This window comes from Eulemur rufifrons, chromosome 30, assembly GCF_041146395.1.
Source record: "Eulemur rufifrons isolate Redbay chromosome 30, OSU_ERuf_1, whole genome shotgun sequence".
Classification (NCBI taxonomy): Eukaryota; Metazoa; Chordata; class Mammalia; order Primates; family Lemuridae; genus Eulemur; species Eulemur rufifrons.
Genome location: NC_091012.1, coordinates 98,039,272 through 98,061,669, shown reverse-complemented (window position 1 = coordinate 98,061,669; position 22,398 = coordinate 98,039,272). Strand labels below are relative to the sequence as shown.

The 22,398-nt window shown below is 38.7% G+C and overlaps 1 protein-coding gene across 4 annotated transcripts in view; it reads left to right on the top strand.

The window, feature by feature from the left end:
* Positions 1 to 22,398, top strand: part of RRAGB (Ras related GTP binding B) — a 37,229-nt gene that overhangs the window by 2,044 nt on the left and 12,787 nt on the right. For 2 of the 4 annotated variants that reach the window (XM_069464555.1, XM_069464552.1), the window contains exons 3-6: positions 1,946 to 2,045; positions 6,405 to 6,488; positions 8,400 to 8,466; positions 10,378 to 10,600. In XM_069464555.1, the coding sequence (XP_069320656.1) occupies positions 1,946 to 2,045; positions 6,405 to 6,488; positions 8,400 to 8,466; positions 10,378 to 10,600 (474 nt within the window). The remainder of the gene's footprint in view (positions 1 to 1,945; positions 2,046 to 6,404; positions 6,489 to 8,399; positions 8,467 to 10,377; positions 10,601 to 22,398) is intronic. The other 2 variants (XM_069464556.1, XM_069464553.1) reach the window with 1 other exon arrangement.

Sequence of the window (22,398 nt, the reverse complement as noted above, 5' to 3'; positions counted from 1 at the left end):
TCCTTTGTGCTCTTCTGGTACTGTGCCCCACCTTGAGGTTTAGGCAGAATTGCTAAGAACACAACTCTGGAGCAAATTTCTTAACCTGGGGCTTCCTTTTCCTCATTTTTAAAATGGTAATAATAATATTACCTCTCTCATAGGGTTGTTGTGAAGTTTAAACGAGTAAACGCCTATAGAGCACTTAGATCTTTACCTAATACAGTTAGCCTTGTAAGTATTTCTATAAGCAATTGAAGCAAGATTTTTCATTAAAAAACAAAAGAAATATACTATATTTAGCATTCACTTCATCTAACAATTTAGTTCCGTGACTCCAGTTTTCTAAGGGAATGTTCTTGATGAGCCTAAGATACCAGAAAATTTCTACATGATGAAGAACAAAAATTAGCTTGATTTAATCACTCCATGATATATACATATAGCAAAACATAACATTGTACCCCCCAATATATACAGTGGTTTTTGTTCTTTTTAAAAATTTTTAATTAAAAAATAAACTTTTCTGTGGTAACTTTAGACTGGCTCATCAGTGACATTTCCTTAGTAAGATAAAGTTGTATAGCTAAATTGCTAGATTAAATCAAGCCTGAATACAGTACATTATTACTAATATTCCATATATTTGTAATTAGAAATTTTTGTAAAATATCTTGGTAGAACATGGATCCCCTTCATTTAAAAAGCAAGACAATTAGAAATATATTTCATAAATTTTGTTTCAAAAGGATTTAAAAGTCACTTTTACTCAATTCCCTTCTAGTGCAAGAATACACAGCATTTTGACAGGTGTTTTTCTCTCTGTGAAACACTGACATTGTCAAGAAAGCTGTTTACCTTCATAATGGCCACCCTTTCCACTGGACAATTCTTATTGTTAAAAACTCTCTTGCATTGTGTCTTTGTTTTGATAACTTGCTCATTCTTTTAATGAACATATTTTGAGCATCTGTTATATGTTAGGCACTGGAGATACAAAGGAGAATCTCCCCTTCAGGAGCTCAGAATCTTATAAGAGATAGACCCCCCAAAAATTAATAGCTGCAATGCATTATGGTCTTTGCAATGATATAATAGTGCCGTGGGAGGACAGAGCTAAGACACTTAAGTCAGTCTAGTGCATTGGGGTCAGAGAAGCTTCTTGAGAAGATGATTGATTACTGAACAAAGTCTTGAAGGATGAGTGAAACTTAGCTGAAAGAAGAAAAGAGATTGGGAAATTACTGGCAGGGAGTACAACATGAAACAAAGGCATAGAGGCAGTACCTCCCAGAGGGCTGGGAGCAATCAAAGGGACTACTAGCAGTTCAGTTATGTGTGGCTGGACGCTAAAAGTTCCAGGCCAGGAGGGGCAGGAGATGAGGGCAGAGAAGTTGATTGGCTAGATCAAGGAGGGCCTTATATGTAATTTAAGGACTTGATCTTGTAGGCCATGATAAGCTTTGGCAAAGAAAAAGAAGAGACAGAGTAGATAATGGAACACGATCATGGAGGTGAAAGGGATGTGAAGGGGATGAGATCAAGGGCAGAGGTGGAAAGATTGACCTTGAACAGAAGGAGGAACTTTAAGTTAAACTGAAATCCCCTGGTAGATAGTTCAGTGCACAAAACTTTATTGGATTATGAGAGAAAAGGGTTCAGTTTCCTCTCAAGATGGTACTTTTCTAACCTGGTTCTGAATATATTAATAATGCATATTAGTAACATAAATTCACTGCAGTTCTATCACCAAGAGGACATGTGACCTGTGACAGGTAAGTGCCTGGCCCCTGGAATTCTAAGGATCTCTGCATTCACCGTTGGTTGGGGAACAGTATCCACACCTGGTTTTTAGTACTGTCACTTCAGTAAAACATCAAATGCAGGAGAAAAATAGATCTCTTTAGACTGGATTTGCTCTAGATTGTCAACTTTTTTCCCTTCTTTTTCCCCACTTTGTCTTTAGGTGCTGTTGATGGGTAAAAGTGGGTCTGGTAAGACCAGCATGAGGTCTATTATCTTTGCAAATTATATTGCGAGAGACACTCGTCGCCTTGGTGCAACAAGTAAGATGTTCTATCTTATTGTAAAGTCAGGTGATCTTAACTATTAATAATCTGCATAACACACTTTGTTGCGGTAGCTTGGGGATGCAGAGGTTGAGGGATTTGTTATGGAGCATGTTTCCCCTTTTTGCATGCCTCCTCAGAGAGGTGTGGCCTAATTCCAGTTACTACTGCTTGCTCTCTTAAGGAAGTTCTTTCCTTTCTTGGTTGCTTATGAAATGGAATGCCCTTGACCAACTTGTTTATCCTGCTACTTCTTAAACAAGCATAGGGACCCTTTTACTTGTGTGTTTTGGGGAGAGAGTGTTTTTAACTGCTATTATACAAAGGGAAATTCATAAATGTTAACAAACATAACAAAATCTCATATGTTTTTTAAAGTAGTAGTTAGTCCTTGTCTTCATTAAAAGATAAACTGCAGGGATGGGAAGGGGGGAGGTTGATCTGTATTCTGCTACTTCTCTTCCTGGATATATGTAGATGTTCTTGTTAGAGTTTCAGCTCTGATTTGGGAAATGTGTTATTGCCCTTTATGGTTTGAATGTTAGTATAGACTAGCTTGGCTGCCAAGACAGTAAGTCTAGAATCCTGGCAGAGCCCTTCTGTCTCTGGGCTGTAATGCCATTTCTTTCTGCAGCATCTGAGCACTTCTGGATTCTACCTTGGTCCTTGGTTTCTAGGTGAGGAAAGCATTACCCTACCTGGCCTTCAGTGATTCCTATTCTGGGTTTCTAGCATCTTGAATGCTTTTAGGGACAAGTCACCCACTACTCTATAAGTAATAGTTTCAAGAACATTTTTAAAACACATTATGTTCCAGATCCTAGGATACAAAGGAGAAGGAAACCTCATTTCTGTTCTCATGATGCTTGGAGTGAACTATAGACTCTCATACTTGGGGCAGCTTTGATGATTAGAAAACTATTTCTTAGGTATAGCCCCAACTCTAATTCTCTTTTTTCCTGTTAACTAGTTGTCTTTCTATTCTTTTAAACTTCTAGAAATATTTGAGGACAGTCAATGTCTTGATTTATCCTAGCCATCCCATGCTTCCCAAATCCTTAAGTTAAACATCTCTAGTTCTTTCATTTATTCCTCATTTCACATAATTTTGAAGCATTTTAAATTACTTGTTTGAACTTTTCTATATTTTTTTTTTAAAGTGCTGAGATTTGAATGCAGGCATGGTTTGATCAGGGCAGAGTGGGCCTCTCACATCTCTTATTCTGGACGTTGTATTGCTGTTAGTGTAGTCTAATTGCTACCCTCCTTTTTTGGAGTTACCTTTATTATACTGTGTCATACTAAAAAGCCCCAGTTCCTTTTCACATATGTTGTTATTAAAACACATATCCTTCTGGTTCTTGTGCAATTGTATTTTGAACCTAAGAATAAATGCTTTTTAAATTAAATTATACAATTTTGTTTGTTTGGGTCCATGATATGTTCCTGTACCCTGTCTTTGTTAACTATGAAATCCAGGACAAGTCACTATTTATCTGGGTCTCAGTTTCCATATCCATGGAAAAGGGACTGGATTCTATTTTCATTTTAGTTAGTTATTCTTTCGTCTGATGTATTAGTATCTTTCCTAGTTCCATGCAGTTTGTACCTTTGATAAGTATCTCTTCTAGTTTTCTTTTAAGTCACTGGTCAAAAATTTTGGTCAGGATGAAGTCCTATGGTCTGTCATACCTTTAGAGTTGACATCTGTGGCTCTGGCCTTTCCAGACTTCTCTCTGTCTTGATTTGATAGATTTTAAAATTTTTCTTTTCTTCCAGGGTAAATATCTGAGCCTAATATCAGCATAGTTTTAGTTGATTAGAGGAAGCTAATGTTTATTGAACAACTGTTATTCGAGAGGATTTTGCATGCTGTTTTATCTACTTTAGTCCTCATGTTAACTTCATTTTAATAGATGAAGAAACTGTGACTTAGAAGTCAGTCTCATTCAGCTAGTAAGCATTAAAGCTGGAATGTCAATCTATGCTTTTGCTCTATTCATTATACCACAGCCTATCTAGCTTAACCTAACCTAACAATTCCTGGCAGATTTCTTTGTCTTTGTGTTTTGAATTCTGCACACTTCGTTGAAGTACCTTTTTCTAGTCCAATTGATGTTTCTGGTTTTAGCTGATCAGCAGAGTTGATTTATTACCCCGAATCCAGAGAATAGTCTAGCAACCAACATTTTAGAACTATTCAAAGTGCTTAAAATAGTTTTGACATAATTTAGCAGTATCATTATGAACAGAAAGTTGCAAATGATATGAACCCTATATATTAAAGCAGACCATTTATTCAGCAAGTACTTTTCTGAAGCTTCCTGTGTGCCAGATACTGTGAATGAGACAGGGCTCTTGCCCTTAAGAATATCTTGAATGGGACTTTTATTGATAATACTTTGTTAGTAATTACTATATCTCCTTAAAGGTAGTAAAAGTATATTTAAAAACATGTTGGCCTTAAGGCTTTAGCGTATCATTATCAGCTAGTTTGTCATTGCTGAAGAAAGGTCTGGGTTCTATTGCTAACTTGTAGACTAGTTTAAAATACATATAGTACATTGCTTTTTACTTGATATTCCTTTTTATGTAGTTGTTGATTTTCTTTAAAAGTAGTAAAATAGTACTTTTAAAATATTACATTGACTTTAATGTTTTAGTGTTTTTGTAGTTTGGCATTGCTGAAAACAGTCCAGTTTTATTTTGTTAAACTTAGAGCCTACTGTGTTTTGAAATTTGAAGTAAAAATACAGGATGGTGGTGTTATTAATTTATTAGGGGGCTGTTAAAATGTATTTGTTGGAATAGTAAACTTGTCGATAAAAATATTATGAAGTATTTTAGGCTGAAACACTGTTGACGGCTCCAAGGTTTCCTACCTTCTCAAAATTCTCTGTTCCCTTGGCTTTTATTTAATGCTTTATTACCCTGGTTTTCTTCCTTTATCTTTAACCATCCCTTCCTCCCTTTTTTTAAAAAAAAACTTTATATAGTATTTTCTTCTTTCTGCCCCATAAGTGTATGTGATTCCTCAAAGATCTGTTGTTAGTTCTTTGTAGTTACTCTTATGACAATAGGGCAGTTAGACTAGGAGAGCCAGAGGGCCATATAGGGGATATGAGAGACTAAAGAGGGAATTAGGAAGTGGGGGCTTAGATCATAAAGTGTCTTATAAGCCAAGTGAAGTAGTTTGACCTGAGGGAAGAGAGAGTTTTAAACAGAAAATTAACATGATCAGACTTATATTTTATTCTAATTTTCAATTTTAATTATAAAAATAATACTTATGAAAAATTCAAACATTGCAGATATGTAGAAAGTCTATTCCTTCCCTCACTCTCAGGCCTACCTCTCAGCCACTATTAGTAGTTTTGAGGTTATCCTTCTGGCCCTTTCTTTTCTGGGTGTATATAATCGTACAAGTACAGAGGTTTTTTTTTTTTTCTCATGAAGAATGGAATAAAAATCTGCATTTTGGAGAGATCGCTATATCACAATATAGAGGATAGATGGATTAGAGAGAGGCAAGGGTAGAAACAGGTTGACCAGTTAGGAAACTATTTTGTTAGACCAGGTAAGAGATGACAGGGGCTTCATTATGGTTAGGGTGATGGTAGTAGATATGGTGAGAAGTAAATGGATTTGGGATATTTTTAAGAGGTAGAATCAATAGGACTTGCTGGTAGATTTGGGGAGAATGGTGAGGGAAAAAGTCGACTGAAGGATGAAAGTAAGGTTTTGACTTACTTAAATTCACTGAGATGGAGAAGACTGCAACAGCTATAGATTTTTGTGGGAAGAGAGGGGAGATGATGAGTTATATTTGGGTACACTGAGTTTGGGGTAGTTGTGGTTTATTCAAATGCGGGTGTATAACATATGAGTCAGAAAGGTAGGAGAGAAATTTGTCCTAGAGATACGTATTTACGAGTTGTCAGTATCCAAATGGTAAATAAAATAATGTGAATAGCTTAGCTTGCCTTGGGGAAGGTGGCCAAGGATGAAGTCCTGAAGAACTCCAACATTTAAGGGACAGAAAGAAGAATGGGAGCCTGTGCGGAAGGATCTGCCAGAGATGTCATAGGTGTGATATCAGAGACCAAGAGAAGAGAATTTTTTGAGAAGAAGAGAGTAGTCAACAGTGTCATGCTGCAGAAAGTAAGACGAGGACTAAAAAGTCCACTGGATTTGGTAATGGGGCCACTGGTCACTTCATAACAATTTCTATGATATGGGAGTAGAAACCAGATTTCTATCCCATATGCTCCATATCTAAACAGTCACTGAATCCTATCACTTCTTTTATTATTGTCTTTCCCTTTCTCAGTAGCACTTCTTTCCATTTTTTTTTAGTACTAGACCGTATACATAGTCTTCAAATTAATAGCAGTTTGAGCACCTACTCTCTCGTAGACTCTGTTGGAAATACAAAGACATGTAAGATATGATTCCTTTTCCAAGGAGGGGGAAGTAAAGGGGAGAAGGGAAGTAGTTTGAGCACCTACTACGTGCCAGGCACTTTATATATGATAACTAATTGAATCCTCACAGTAATCCTGTGAGGTCAATACTATGCACCCCCATTTTCTTTTCATAGAAGAAAAAACTAATACTCAGCTTAAGTGACTTACCCAAGGTCACACAGAGATAGAGCTGGTATTCAAACTCAGATTTGTTTGACTCCAAAGCCCATGCTTTTTTTATAATGCTTTGCTGCTTATGATACAGTTTATAAGATAAAATTGCACAAAAGTTAGATAGCAGTCAATTTAAGCAACAGCTTTGAGATAGTCATAGAAGAAACACCATTGTGTGATCAATTGACTATCACATAAATTGTATGGATGATAATTGCTAGACTTTGAGAAATTTTCAGGATAAAAATTTTCATTATTCTTCCTTGGATTTTTAGTGCCTGGCAGGGAGTAGATGCTTAATAAATGTTTGAATGAATTCAGAGGGAGAGATGACGGTAAGTGGGGGTAGCCAGATAGGGCTTTTAGAAGAGATGGGATTTAGGTTGGGTCTTAAAAGATGCATATAACTTTGAAATAAAGATGGGGAGGGCTTCCCAGGCAGATGAACAGAGTAGGTGAAGTATAAGGGGGAGGAAAGCATAAGGCAGAGGTCGCAAACAGGCAGCCGGTATGCTGGATAAGGCCTGTAGATGTGTTTTGTTTGGCCCGTGCAATGTTTTAGAAAAATTGGAATTAATTATCAACATGTAAAATTTTCATAAAAAATCTGAATTTCCCACTACTATTGAAAAGTTTAAAGATCTGGTAACCTGGAACCCATACTCCTGCATGCCAAATGAGTAGTAGCTGAGTAACTGCCATTCACTCCATTGTCTTGTTGGGGGGATGTCTGCCTTATGGTATGTAACCAACTTTGCTCATGTACATTTACTGGCCTAGCCCCTTTTAGCAAGTTTGCGACCCCTGATGTAAGGTATCTTGGGGGTTGGGGAGGTAGTGGGGTTTGGGAGGACTGTGGATAAACCAAATTGGGCTGGAATGAAAGGCTTTATTAATGTGAATCATGGGGGAATAGATAGGTAGATTGGAAGCCAAATTGTGAAGGACCTTAAATGCCCCCATATAGGAATGGAGGAACCATTGAAAGTGTTTTGAATGGGGAGTGACATGTTCAAAGTAGTGTTAAGAAGATGAGCCTGGCAGTAGCCTATAGGATGAAGTAAAAGTGGGTAAGGCTCTCTTGGGGGGAAGTCAGATATGGAGCTTTTGTAGTAGTGTAGTCATGAGATGATAAGGGCCTTCCTTAATGTTAGTGGTGGGTTGTAAAATAAGGAATGGGATTAAGAGAGATTGCAAAGAGCTGGCAATGAATTAAATGTCAACAGAGGAATCAAAATGGGAAAAAGTAGGGTCTTTAACTGAAAGAGAAATCAGTAACAACAGTTAGTTTGGTTATGTTTTGTGTTTGTTTTGTGTTTGGCTTTTGTTATTTTTGTTTTTTTAAATTTTTTTTGTGTGGGGGAAGTTGGTGGGGGCAGGTGGAACAGGGAAGATGTATTAAATGGTGTATGTCTCTGTCTTACATGTTGAAATTTTTAACATTAGTATTATAATTGGAGGTTATTTCCGCTCTAAGTACTAAACTACTAAAAAGTAAAATTACTTACATGAGAGCCAGTTCTATAGCTCAGGGTAGTTTAGGTGCCTAGCTTGCCACTAAACCACACTACTAAGCTGAAAATCACCTTCTTGTGGCTTTGAGCATTTCACTCCACTTTGGTCCTTCTAAATTTCATGGATTAGTGCTTTGGTTATTTTGAATTTCACTTCCCATGCTACAGTTATTAGATTTGTCATATTTGTCTTCCAGTTGATGTAGAACATTCTCATGTTCGATTTCTGGGAAACCTGGTATTGAACCTGTGGGACTGTGGTGGGTAAGTACCATCTGCTTATTTGTTTGTGAAGCTGATGGCAGTAATCATGGCATCTAGTATAATCTGCATGGTGAATACACCTAGAGTAACTATTATTTGTAATAGATACATTGGATAGAAATTATGTCAAAATTGACACTTGATTAAATAAAGATCTCTGACTTATGTGATTGTGAAAGTGCCCTCTGTGTGACATGTTTAAGTAGCATTAACACAAGTTCCATCTGGGTATCTGTAGTGTGGTATAAATTATTCCTTCTTTTGCAGGGGAATACATTAGGTTTGTTTTTCAGGTGGCCTGATACCAGTGCCAACCTCTTAGCTGTCACACCTTACTGCTTTGTTCTTAGTTGTTTCGTTAGTCATCTCCAGGTAGTCTGAGCACTGTAGATTAGACTCAGAGCACATATTCTCTAACTGAGTTACCTACTTTTGGAAGAGTAGGAGACAGCTCTTCCTCTTATGACCAAGGTATCCACCAAATATCCCACCACAAATGCACACACACTGTGTTTTTGTGCTGATGTTACTTCCTACCCTGCGGCCATTTGCATCTCTGTGTTGAACTGCTGTAGTACACAGTGGTTAGGAGTGTCAGCTCTGGAGTTAAATTGGGATTTGTATTTCTGTTAGCTCTGTCGTCTTGGGTAGATCATTTAAAACTCTTTGAGCACAGTTTCTTCACCTATACAATAGGGATAGCAATGGTACTAGCTCATAGGGTTGTTCTGATGACTAAGATAATATATATAAAAACACATAGCAAAGTACCTCACAAAATAAATAGGTATTATTGTTAGCTCAGTGTTTCCCAGCTTCTAGCATAGAGTAGGTGCTCAATGAATATTTGTTGAAAGAATAATGCAATAGCCAAATACTCTATAATAAAATGACTCCATTTCTGCTGGTAGATGGATCACTTAACACCGTAACAGCTTTCTCCATAAAAATCCTTCCTCATTATCATTGCTTCCAATTTTCTAAGAGTTTAGTCCCAAGTCCCTTGCTTTTAGGCACTAAGATATGATCTTCATTTTTGCAGATAAGACAGATGAGGTCCAAGGAGATTATAATTCTCCCAAGGTCACACAGCTAATTAATATCAAAGTACAAGACTAGAACATAGGTTCATGATTTTTTCCTCCACTGTTCAACGCTACTGTTTTCTGCTATCCAGCTGGTAATTGATAACTTCTTTGGAAGTGGCATATAGTCTAAGGAGCAAAGAGCAACATTCTCCTAAAAATGTTATCACTTGAGTCATTTTCGTAGAGTTTAGAATATTTGAATATTGAGTTATTCATTCAGCAAATGTTCATTGAGCACTCTCCACTGTTAGGACCTGGAAAACAATGGGGAATAATAACAGACATGGTCCTTGCCTTCATGGAACTTGTCAGGGAAATGAATGCTATTAATTAAAAACTCACACAAATAAGTATAATACCACACTTGTGGTAAATATTGGAAATAAGAGGAATGTATTGGTATAAGAGCCTACAGTTAGTGGATTGACCCAAGTCAGGGAGTTCATGGATGGTTTCCGTGATGAAGTATGGATTGAACTGAAATCTAAAAGAGGACAAGCAGGTGTTAATTAGATGAAGAGGTAGGGGGTAGCATCTGAACCAGAATAAATAGCATGTGTAAGGGTCCCATGGAGGATAAGCCGTGGCCACTTGAGGAATTGAGAGAAGGTCGGTGTGTTTAGAACATAAGGAGGGGGTATAGGGTGGTGCAAGTTGTGGTTCAGAAGGTAAGAAGGTAAGACCAGACCTATTTGCTATTATTTGCCCTTTAAATTTAAGCCTTAAGATTATCTTTTCCATTGAGTAAGCCAACGAAAACAGATCATAAGCAGGGGTGACTGAACTGAGGACTTGCTTACTATCTAGATTTTTTTCCTACCAGGCAAGACACCTTCATGGAAAATTATTTCACCAGCCAACGAGACAACATCTTCCGAAATGTGGAAGTTCTGATTTATGTCTTTGATGTGGAGAGCCGTGAACTGGAAAAGGACATGCATTATTACCAGTCGTGCCTGGAGGCCATTCTGCAGAACTCTCCAGATGCCAAAATCTTTTGCTTGGTACACAAAATGGATCTGGTACAGGAGGATCAACGGGACCTGGTAAGAAACAGAAAATGTGCTGCATCAAATGGTTGATATGCTTTGCAAACGTCTTTTGTAGAGGTATAGGTAAATTCATACCATTTTGTTTTTTGGGAAAAAAGTCTCAGCATAAGCTTTCAAAATACAGTTCTGTCATTTGCTTTAAAAAACACTCTTATTAGCCAGGTGTGGTGGTGTGTGCTTATAGTCCCAGCTACTTGGGAGGCAGAGGCAGGAGGATTGCTTGATTCCAGGAGTTTGAGGTTGCAGTGAACTATGACGACGCCACTACACTCTAGCTCCAACAACAGAGCAAGACCCTGTCTCAACAACAACAACAAAACAACAGTCTTAAACAAAATTCTTTTTGTCCATGGTAAGGGAAAGACAATATTCATTTAGCAAATAATTTTCAAAATTTGGTAAGGAATCTGACCATGTGATAACACTAAGAAGCCATTGTTTATTTTTAAAATAAGTTTACTGTCCCTGTTTCACTGTTCTTTAGAGCAAGGAAATACTGTCAAGGCTAGAAGACCCACCAGGAGTGAGATGAAATAAGGTTGCTTTTATCACTAGATTGACTTAGGAAACTGGTCTGCACCAGTTCAAGTGCCAATCACACTGTGTTAGGTACTGTGCCAGGTGCCTCATAATTGTATCACTATGGTATATTTTCTTTTCTGGAATGGGAATTAAGACACAAGTTTATTTTTTTTAATGTTTTTTGGGGGGTTATCCCTGAAGTCATATCTTTTTTTTTTTTTATGAATTACATTAGGTTATTTGTTTTGTTTTTTTTTTCATCTTATTGTTATGGGGGATACAGAATTGCAGGTTACATATGTTGCCCATGTACCACCTTTCTCCCCAAGTCAGAGCTCCAGGCGTGTCTGTTCCCCAGATAGTGCGCGTTGCACTGATCATGTAGGTATATATCCCTCCCTTCCCCACCCCCCCTTCCCGAGTCAGCACCTTCAAGCTTTACGATTCCCCAAAGGGTGCGCAATGCACTCATTGGTAGACATACACCCATCCCCTCCCCCACCCCCCACCTCAGTCTGATATCCGATTGGTGTCGTTCCTAGATGTGAATTTAGGTGATGTTCAGGGAAACCAATTTTCTGGTAAGTACATGTGATGCTTGTTTTTCCATTCTTGGGATACTTCACTTAATGTAATGGGTTCCAACTCTCTCCAGGAGAACCATAGAGATGTCGTATCTTCATTATTCCTTATAGCTGAGTAATATTCCATGGTATACATATACCACAGCTTACTAATCCAATCATGTATTGATGGGCATTTGGGGTGTTTCCACATCTTTGCTATTGTGAATTGTGCTGCTGTAAACATTCGGGTACGTGTCTTTGTTACAGAATGACCTTTTTTCCTTTGGGTATATGCCCAATAATGGGATTGCTGGATCCAATGGCAGGTCTACTTGAATCTGTTTAAGATACCTCCATAATGCTTTCCACAGGGGTTGCACTAGTTTGCAGTCCCACCAGCAGTGTATTAGTGTTCCTGTCTCTCCACATCCACGCCAACCTGTGTTGTTTTGGGTTTTTTTTGATAAAGGCCATTCTCACTGGGGTTAAGTGATATCTCATTGTGGTTTTGATTTGCATTTCTCTGATGATTAGGGATGTTGAGCATTTTTTCATATGTTTGTTAGCCATTCTTATATCTTCTTTTGAGAAGTTTCTATTCATGTCATTTGCCCACTTTTTGATAGGGTTGTTTGATTTTTTCTTGCTGATTTTCCTGAGTTCTAAATAGATTCTTGTTATCAGTCCTTTATCTGATGTGTAGTATGCAAAAATTTTTTCCCATTCTGTAGGTGGTCTGTTTATTCTCTGGACTGTTTCTTTGGCTGTGCAGAAGCTTTTTAATTTAATCATGTCCCATTCATTAATTTTTGTTGCTGCTGTGATTGCCTTGGGGGTCTTCTTCATAAAATCTTTACCTAGGCCAATGTCTGTAAGAGTCTTTCCTACATTTTCTTCTAGAATTCTGATTGTATCACGCCTAAGGTTTAAGTCTGTTATCCACCGTGATTTGATTTTTGTGAGAGGTGAAAGCTGTGGGTCCTGTTTCAGTCTTCTGCAAGTGGCTAACCAATTCTCCCAGCACCATTTATTGAATAGGGATTCTTGTCCCCAGAGTATATTCTTTCCTGCTTTGTCAAAAATTAGGTGACTATATGAGGATGGTTCTATATTTGGATTTTCTGTTGTGTTCCACTGGTCTGTGTCCCTGTACTTGTGCCAGTACCAGGCTGTTTTAAGAACCACGGCCTTGTAGTATAGTTTGAGGTCTGGCAAATTAATACCTCCCATTTTGTTTTTGTTGCTTAAAATTGCTTTTGCTATACGGGGTCTTCTCTGGTTCCATACAAAGTGTATAATTATTTTCCCTACATCTGTGAAGAATGATGTTGCTAATTTAATAGGGATTGCATTGAATCTGTAGATCACTTTGGGTAGTATAGACATTTTAACAATGTTGATTCTTCCGATCCACGAGCATGGTATATTTTTCCATCTATTTGCAAGTTCTGCTATTTCTTTTCTCAGTGTTTCATAGTTTTCCTTATAGAGGTCCTTTACCTCTTTAGTTAGGTATATACCTAGATATTTTATTTTCTGTGTTGCTATTTTGAAGGGTATTGAGTCTTTAATTTGGTTTTCTGATTGACTGTTATTGGCATATATAAATGCCTCTGATTTGTGTATATTAATTTTGTAGCCAGAGACTTTGCTATATTCGTTAATCAATTCCAGGAGTCTCATGGTTGAATCCTGTGGGGTTTCCAGATATAGTATCATATCATCAGCAAAAAGTGAGAGTTTGATCTCTTCCTTCCCTATTTGGACTCCCTTGATTTTGCTCTCTTGCCTGATAGCTCTCGCAAGGACTTCCAATACTATGTTGAAAAGTAATGGGGACAGTGGGCAGCCCTGTCTGGTTCCAGTTCTAAGTGGGAGTGCTTTCAATTTTTCCCCATTCAGAATGATGTTGGCTGTGGGTTTGTCATATATGGCTCGTATCATTTTTAGGTAGGTTCCATCTATGCCTATTTTGTTAAGCATTTTTATCATAAAAGAGTGTTGAATTTTGTCAAATGCTTTTTCTGCATCTAATGAGAGTATCATATGGTTTTTGGTTTTGCTTCTGTTTATGTGGTGAATTACATTTATAGATTTACGTATGTTGAACCACCCCTGCATCTCTGGGATGAAGCCCACTTGGTCGTGGTGGATTATTTTTTTGATAAGTACTTGGATTCGATTTACTGGTATTTTATTGAAAATTTTTGCATCTATATTCATGAGAGAAATTGGTCTGTAGTTCTCTATTTTTGTTGCGTCCTTTCCTGGTTTTGGTATCAATGTTATATTGGCTTGGTAGAACGTGTTGGGGAGAATTCCATCCTTCTCTCTTTTTTTTTTTTTTTTTTTTTTTTTTTGAGACAGAGTGTCGCTTTGTTGCCCAGGCTAGAGTGAGTGCCGTGGCGTCAGCCTAGCTCACAGCAACCTCAAACGCCTGGGCTTAAGCGATCCTACTGCCTCAGCCTCCCGAGTAGCTGGGACTACAGGCATGCGCCACCATGCCCGGCTAATTTTTTTTTTTTTTTCTATATATATTTTAGTTGGCCAGATAATTTCTTTCTATTTTTAGTAGAGACGAGGTCTCGCTCATTGCTCAGGCTGGTCTCGAACTCCTGACCTTGAGCGATCCACCCGCCTCGGCCTCCCAGAGTGCTAGGATTACAGGCGTGAGCCACCGCGCCCGGCCTCCATCCTTCTCAATATTGGAGAATAGTTTATGTAGGATGGGCACCAGTTCTTCTTTGCATGTATGGTAAAATTCAGGTGTGAACCCATCTGGACCAGGGCTTTTCTTTTTGGGAAGGTTTTTTATTGCTGTTTCAATTTCGGTTCTTGATATTGGTCTGTTCAGGTACTCTATTTCTTCCTGGTTGAGCCTGGGAAGACTATGTGTTTCTAAAAATTTCTCCATTTCCTCCGCGTTCTCCAGTTTGTGTGCATAAAGATTTTTGTAGAATTCATAGATGATATCTTGTATCTCTGTAGCATCGGTTGTGATTTCTCCTTTCATGTTCCTAATGGAGGTTATTAGAGATTTTACTTTTGTGCTCTTGGTTAGTCTAGCCAGAGGTGTGTCTATTTTGTTTATCTTTTCAAGGAACCAACTTTTTGTTTTATTAATTTCCCTTATAGTTTCTTTGTTGTCCTTTTCATTTAATTCTGATTTGATCTTAGTAATTTCTCGCCTTCTGCTGGGTTTGGGGTCGTTCTGTTCTTCTTTCTCCAGCTCTTTGAGTCTATTCATTAGGTTGTCTATTTGCAGGTTTTCTGTCTTTTGGATATAGGCATTTATGGATATGAATTTCCCTCTCAGGACTGCTTTAGCTGCGTCCCATAGATTTTGATAAGTTGTATCTCCATTGTCATTTAATTCAAAGAAACTTTTGATTTCCATCTTGATTTCTTCCTTTATAGAATAATTATTCAGGAGAAAGTTATTTAGCTTCCATGACTTTGAGTAAGAGTGAGGGTTTCTGTTTGTGATCATTGTTACTTTTATTCCGCTGTGATCTTAGAAGATGCATGGTATAATTTCTATTTTTTTGAATTTTTTAAGACATGCTTTATGTCCTAGGACATGGTCAATCTTAGAGAATGTCCCGTGAGCTGATGAGAAGAATGTATATTCTGTGGACTTTGGGTGGAATGTCCTATAGATGTCAGCCATGCCCATTTGTTCTAGCATTCTATTTAGGTCCATTATGTCTTTGTTTATTTTCTGTTTAGAGGATCTGTCCTGTACTGTCAGTGGGGTGTTAAAGTCTCCAGCTGTTACAGTATTGTTGTCTATCATTTGGTTCAGATCTAGTAGGGTTTGCTTTATGAATCTAGGTGCACCTAGGTTGGGTGCATATATATTGAGTATAGTCATGGCTTCTTGTTGAATTGCGCCCTTGACAAGTATGTAGTAGCCATCTTTGTCTTTTATTATTTTTATTGGTTTGAAAGCTAAGTTATTGGAAATTAAGATTGCCACACCAGCTTTCTTTTGGTTACCGTTTGCTTGAAATACCGATTTCCATCCTTTTATTTTCAGTCTAAATGCATCTTTGCTTGTTAGGTGAGTTTCTTAAAGACAGCAGATACTTGGATTGTGTTTTTTTATCCATTGGGCCAGTCTATGTCTCTTGAGCGGGGAACTCAAGCCATTCACATTTATTGAGAAAGCTGATAAGTGAGACGGTTTTTTGTTCAGCTTGTTGGGTAGAACTTCATTGCGATGTTTTCTCTCCTGAGCCATTGTGGTATCTGGAATTTCATCTTTAGCTCTTGAGTAGTTTTACATTCATGGATCTTTCTTGTGCTGATCCGTGTGTAACTCTCTTTTGAGTACTTCTTGGAGGGCTGGTCTTGTCTTGGTGAATTCCCTTAACCTTTGTTTATCTGAGAATGTCTTAATTTCGCCTTCGTGTAGAAAACTTAGCTTAGCTGGGTACAAGATTCTAGGCTGGGCATTATTCTGTTTCAGAAGCGTGAAAATGGGGCCCCAACCTCTTCTTGCTTGTAAGGTTTCAGCTGAGAAATCTGGCGTAATTCTGATGGGTTTTCCTTTGTAAGTTACTTGTTTCTTTCTCCTTACAGCTCGGAGAAGTGACTCTTTAGTGGATATTTTAGTCAGCCTGATGACTACGTGGCGTGGTGTTTTCCTATTTGCTATGAATCTCCCAGGGGTCCTTTGAGATTCTTGAATCTGTATGTCTAGTATATTGGCAAGGCCTGGAAAATTTTCCTCGATTATGTCTTCAAATAGCTTGTCCAACCCTTGCTTATTATCTTCTTCACCCTCAGGAATGCCAGTAACTCTCAAGTTAGGTTTCTTCACATAATCCCACATTTCTTGAAGACTCAGATCATTTCTCTTACTTTTTTGATCTATCTCTGTGACTGACTTATTTAGTTGGAAGGAGTTATCTTCAATTTCTGAGATTCTTTCCTCTGTTTGATCTACCCTGCTCTTGAGACTTACAGTGTTTTGTAGCTCTCTGAGTGAATTCTTCATTTCTAGGAGTTCAGTTTGGTTTTTCTTCAATATTTCAATTTCTTTAGTGAATTTTTCCTCCAAATCCTGTATTATTTTTGTGTTTTCCTTGTGTTGTTTATCCATTGATTCTTGTATATTATTCAGCTTGTTTATGATCCATAATTGGAATTCTTCCTGTGACATGTTGGTGTTTTGAGTCTGGTTTGTGTCAAATGGTTGAGAGCTGGTATTTCTCTTTGGGGGTGAGCTTTCTGTTTGATTCTTTGTGCTTCCTGTGTTTTTTCACTGGGCCCTTCCCATCTAGATTAATCGTTGGATCTTTTCTTATAGATTTAGTCTGGTTAACAGCACTCTTTGTGCTCTATTCTTAGGCTGTGAAGCAGTCTAGGTATATTGCTTCCTTTGGCAAGAGGGGAAGACTATTGTGAATTGTTTAGAGATTTTTCTATTTCAGTTGGGGGACTGCTTCTGATGGGTCCAATCCTAGAGGATTGGAGTGATCCAAGACCGCTTTGGCGAGTTAGGACACTGTGTTGTGGTCTTTCAGAAGGCAGGCAGGGTCCACACTAGTAGTAGACCAAAATTCTCTTTGTTTGTTTGTTTCCCTTTGGTTCTTCCTCTATAGGGGTGGTTTCTGTCTCTGTCTGCAGGAAAGATACTAGCTATGGGGAGTGGATGGTGCCTTCGCTCGCTCAGTGCCCCAGTTGCTGCAGCTCCCACGGGCAAAAGTGTGCCTTGGCCCAATGTCCCCAGGGACCAGGCTCCACACTCTCACTTCTGGAGAAGTATTCAATGTTTACACATGGGCGGGGTCCCTATATAAGGTCTGTGGACCAGGGCAGGGGGCCGTCCAGGGAGCCTCTTGGCACCCTATTGCTCCGCAGTGACTTGGCTGTGGGCCCCAAGATGGCGATTGCGCGCCCGCAGATCGCCAGCATTGGGGGTGACTACTCAGGTTCTGGTATGTACCAGAGCCAGGGGCCTGGCCCGTTCCGAAGCTTACCGTGGCTTCCCAGTTAGAATGCAAAAAGAAGAAAGAAAGAAAAAAAAGGAAGAGAAAAGAAAGAAAAGAAGGAGAAGAAAAAGAAAGAGAAAAGAAAAGGAGAAGAGAAGAGGAAAAAAAAGAAAAAAGAGAAAAGAAAAAACAAAACAAAACAAAAAAACAAAAAAAACAAAAAACAAAAACCAAACAAACAAATAACACAAAAAAACCTAACCCAAAAACACCAAAAACACAAACACAAAAGAACAAAAACAAACCTACACAGCACCACACCACATCGCTAAACGAAGGGATACACAAATCTGAAGTATATAGTTCAGCGGGCTCAATGATTGTGTTTTTGTGCCTTAGCGCAGCTCCGCCCCTTCACTCCGAGCGCGACCCCGGCGGAGATGGCGCAGGCCCAGAGACCAGCAGAGGGCGCCGGGCAGAGAGAGCCGCTGGGCACCTTATGGCTCCCGAGCGGTTCCGCCTTTGCTTTCAAGATGGCGCCCGTAGCGCTCCGGGGTGGGAGGGGGCCTGGCTCACCCACAGGTAGAGACCAGAGACCGCCGCTGCAGGGGGGTTGGCGGGCAAAGCCGCCGGGGGCCACCGGCTGAAGAACCACCGACAAAAGTAGCACAGAGGCACAGCGCAATTAGCTGATCGAGGATCCTTCGTGCCCCTCCCCCCTGGTGCAGGTCCGTCCCTCCTCGCCAAGGGCTGTCTCAGCCGAGACTTCCCAGGTTCCAAGCTATTCTCCCGAAAAAGCCTCCTGACTGCAATGCCCCACGTCTCCCTCGGTGATTCTGCTCTGGCTTGCGGGAGTTCTCCAAGCAATTGGGGTTGGAGGTCAGTGAGGAGAGCAAGCCGCTTTCCCAAAAGACTGCCCCCGCCCCACCTGGGTGCTCTGCTGGCTACTGTCTGTTCCGCGCGTTCCGCAGAGTTCCGCGATCTTAATTTTCGTTCACCTCAGACATCACTTGCTCTGTTTGTCCCACGCTGATTCTCCGTGGATTCACACAACTGTTCCTGTGTGGGAGCGGTCCTCTAGCATTGTGGCAGGTCCAGATCCACGGCTTCCTCACCGGAGCGCAGATCCAAGCAGTCACCACCACTCCGCCATCTTCCTGCCTCCCTGAAGTCATATCTTTTTAAAAAAATTTTTTTTATTTCAGAATATTTTGGGGGTACAAACTTTTGGTCACATAAATTGCCTTTGCACTGCCCGAGTCAAAGCTACAAGCATGCCCATTCCCTAGATGGTGTGCATTGTGACCATTAGGTGTGAATTTACCCATCGCTACCTCCCCCCCTCAGCTGCCTGATCCCCGATGAATGTTACTTCCATATGTGCACCATGAGTGTTGCTCAATTAGTACTAATTTAATGGTGAGTACATGTGGTATTTATTTTTCCATTCTTATGATACTTCACTTAGAAGAATGGTCTCCACTTCCATCCAGGTCAATATAAGACATATTAAGTTAACCATTTTTTATGGCTGAGTATTACTGCATGGTATATATATACCACATTTTGTTAATCCACTGATGTATTGTTGGGCACTTGGGTTGTTTCCACATCTTTGCAATTGTGAATTGTGCTGCTATAAACATTTGAGTACAGATGTCTTTATTATAGACTGTCTTTTGTTCTTTTGGGTAGATGCCCAATAATGGGATTGCTGGATCAAATGGTAGGTCTACTTGTATCTGTTTAAGGTATCTCCATATTGTTTTCCACAGAGGTTGCACTGGTTTGCAGTCCCACCAGCAGTGTATGAGTGTTCCTATCTCTCCACATCCCATGCAAACATTTGTTGTTTTGGGACTCTTTGATAAAAGCCATTCTCACTGGAGTTAAGTGATATCTCATTGTGGTTTTGATTTGCATTTTACTGATGATTAGAGATGTTGAGCATTTTTTATATGTTTATTGGCCACTAGTCTATCTTCTTTTGAAAAGTTTCTGTTCATGTCCTTTGCCCACTTTTTAATGGGGTTGTTTTATTTTTTTCTTGCTGCTTTTCCTGAGTTCTTTATAGATTCTAATTATCGGCCCTTTATCAGATGTATAGAATGCAAATATTTTCTCTCATTTTGTAGGTTGTCTGTTTGCTCTAATGATTATTTCCTTGGTTCTGCAGAAGCTTTTTAATTTGATCAGGTGCCATTTATTTTTGTTGTTGCTGTGATTGCTTTTGGGGTCTTGTTGATAATTTTTTGGCCAAGGCCAATGTCTATAAGAGTGTTTCCAGCATTTTCTTTTAGAATTCTTATAGTTTTATGCCTTAGGTTTAAGTCTGTTATCTGTCATGGGTTGATTTTTGTGAGTGGTGAGAGGTGTGCATCCTGTTTCAGTCTTCTACATGTGGCTTTCCAATTTTCCCAGCACCATTTTTTGAATAAGGATTCTTTTCCCCAGTGTATGTTTTTGTCTGCTGTGTCAAAGATCAGATGGCATTATGAGGATGGTTTTATATCTGGGTTCTCAGTTCCGTTCCATTGGTGTATGTCTCTGTTCTTGTGCCAGTACCATGCTGTTTTAGTTACTATAGTCTTGAAGTATACCTTGAAGTCTGGTAAATTCATGCCTCCCAAGTTGTTCTTTTTGCATAAGGTTGCTTTGACTATACGAGATCTTCTCTGGTTCAGTATGAAGCACAGAATTATTTTTTCTAGACCTTTGAAAAATATTGTTAGTGTTTTAGTAGGGATTGCATTGAATCTGTAGATCACTTTGGGTAGTATAGATATTTTAACATGTTGATTCTGCTGATCCATGATCATGGTATGGTTTTCGATCTGTTTATATCCTTTGCTATTTATCAGTGTTTTGTAGATCTCTCTGTAGAGGCCTTTAACATCCTTCATTAAATATATTCCTCGGTATTTTATTTTCTTTGTTCTTTTGTGAAAGGTATTCAGTCTTTGGTTCTCAGCTTGACTGTTGTTGGCTTATATGAATGCTGTTGATTTGTGTACATTGATTTTGTAACTCGAGGCTTTGCTGAATTTTTTTTTTTATCAATTCCAGTAGTCTCTTGGCAGACTCTTTGGGGTGTTCTACATGCAAAATCATATCATCAGCAAAAAGTGATAGTTTGACCTCTTCTGCCCCTATTTGTATACCTTTAATATCCCTCTCTTGTCTGATTACTCTGGCTAGGACTTCCAGCACTACGTTGAATAAAAGTGGTAATAGAGGGCACCATTGTATGGTTGCAGTTCTAAGTGGGAATGCTTTCAGTTTTTCCCCATTTAGTATGATGTTCACTGTGGGTTTGTCGTATATGGCTTTTACAGTTTTGAGGTAAGTCCTATCTGTGCCTATTTTGTTAAACATTCTTATCATAAAAGGGTGCTGAGTTCTGTCAAATGCTTTTTCTATGTCTATTGAGAAGATCATATGTTTGTTTTTTTTTTTTTACTTCTATTTATGTGGTGAATTACATTTATAGATTTGCATATGCCGAACCATCCCTGCATCTCTGGGATGAAGCCCACTTGGTTGTGATGGATTATTTTTTTGATGGGCAGCTGAATTTGGTTTGCTAGGATTTTGAGAATTTTTACATCAATATTTGTAAGGGATATTGGCCTGTAGTTTTCTTTTTTTGTTGAGTCTTTTTCCTAGCTTTAGTAACAAGGTGATGTTGGCTTAGTAAAATGTGTTGGGGAAGATTCCTTCCTTCTTGATGTTATGGAATAATTTCTGAAGGATAAGTACCCATTCTTGGTAGGGCTCATAAAATTCTGGTGTGAAACCATCTGGGCTGGTACTTTTCTTTTTTTGGAAGATTTTTTATTGGTGCTTCAATTTTGGTACTTGATATTGGTCTGTTCAGGAATTCTGTTTCTTCCTGATTGAGCCTAGGGAGGCTGTGTGTTTCTAAGAATTTGTCCATTTCCTTCCCATTTTCCAGTTTCTGTGCATAGAGGTTTTTATAGTATTTATAGATGATATTTTGTATTTCCATCGCATCAGTTGTACTTTCTCCCTTTTCATTGTGGATAGAGCTTATTAGAATTCTTTCTTTTCTGCTTCTTGTTAGTCTAGCCAGAGGCGTGTCAATTTCATTTATTTTTTTCAGAGAACCAACTTTTTGTTTTATTAATCTGCTGTATAGTTTTTTTTGTTATCAAATTCATTTAGTTGTACTCTGATGTTTGTTATTTCTTTTTTTTCTGCTGGGTTTGGGGTTGGTTTTCTCATCCTTTTCCAGTTCTTTGAAACGATTCATTAGATTCTTTATTTGTGATCTTTCTGTCTTTTAGTTGTAGGCATTTATGGATATAAATTTTCTTCTCATGACTGCTTTAGCTCTGTCCCATAGATTTTGATAACTTGTCTCTCCTTTATCATTTAGTTCAAAGAATCTTTTGATTTCCTCCTTAATGCAATAATTACTCAGCAGAAGATTGTTTAGTTTCCATGATTTTGTGTAGAGTTTCTGTTGGAGTTGATTTCTAATTTTATTCCACTGTGGTCTCAGAAGATGCATGGTATAATTTCTACTTTTTTAAATTTTTTGAGACATGCTTTGTGTCCTAGGATATGGTCAATCTTAGAGAATGTCCCATTAGCTGATGAGAAAAACATATATTCAGTGGTTTTTGGGTAGAATGTTCTGTAAATGTCAGCCAGGCCCATTTATTTTAGAGTTCTGTTTAAGTCCATTATTTCTTTGTTTATTTTCTGTTTGGAGGATCGGTCCTGTTCTGTCAGAGGGGTG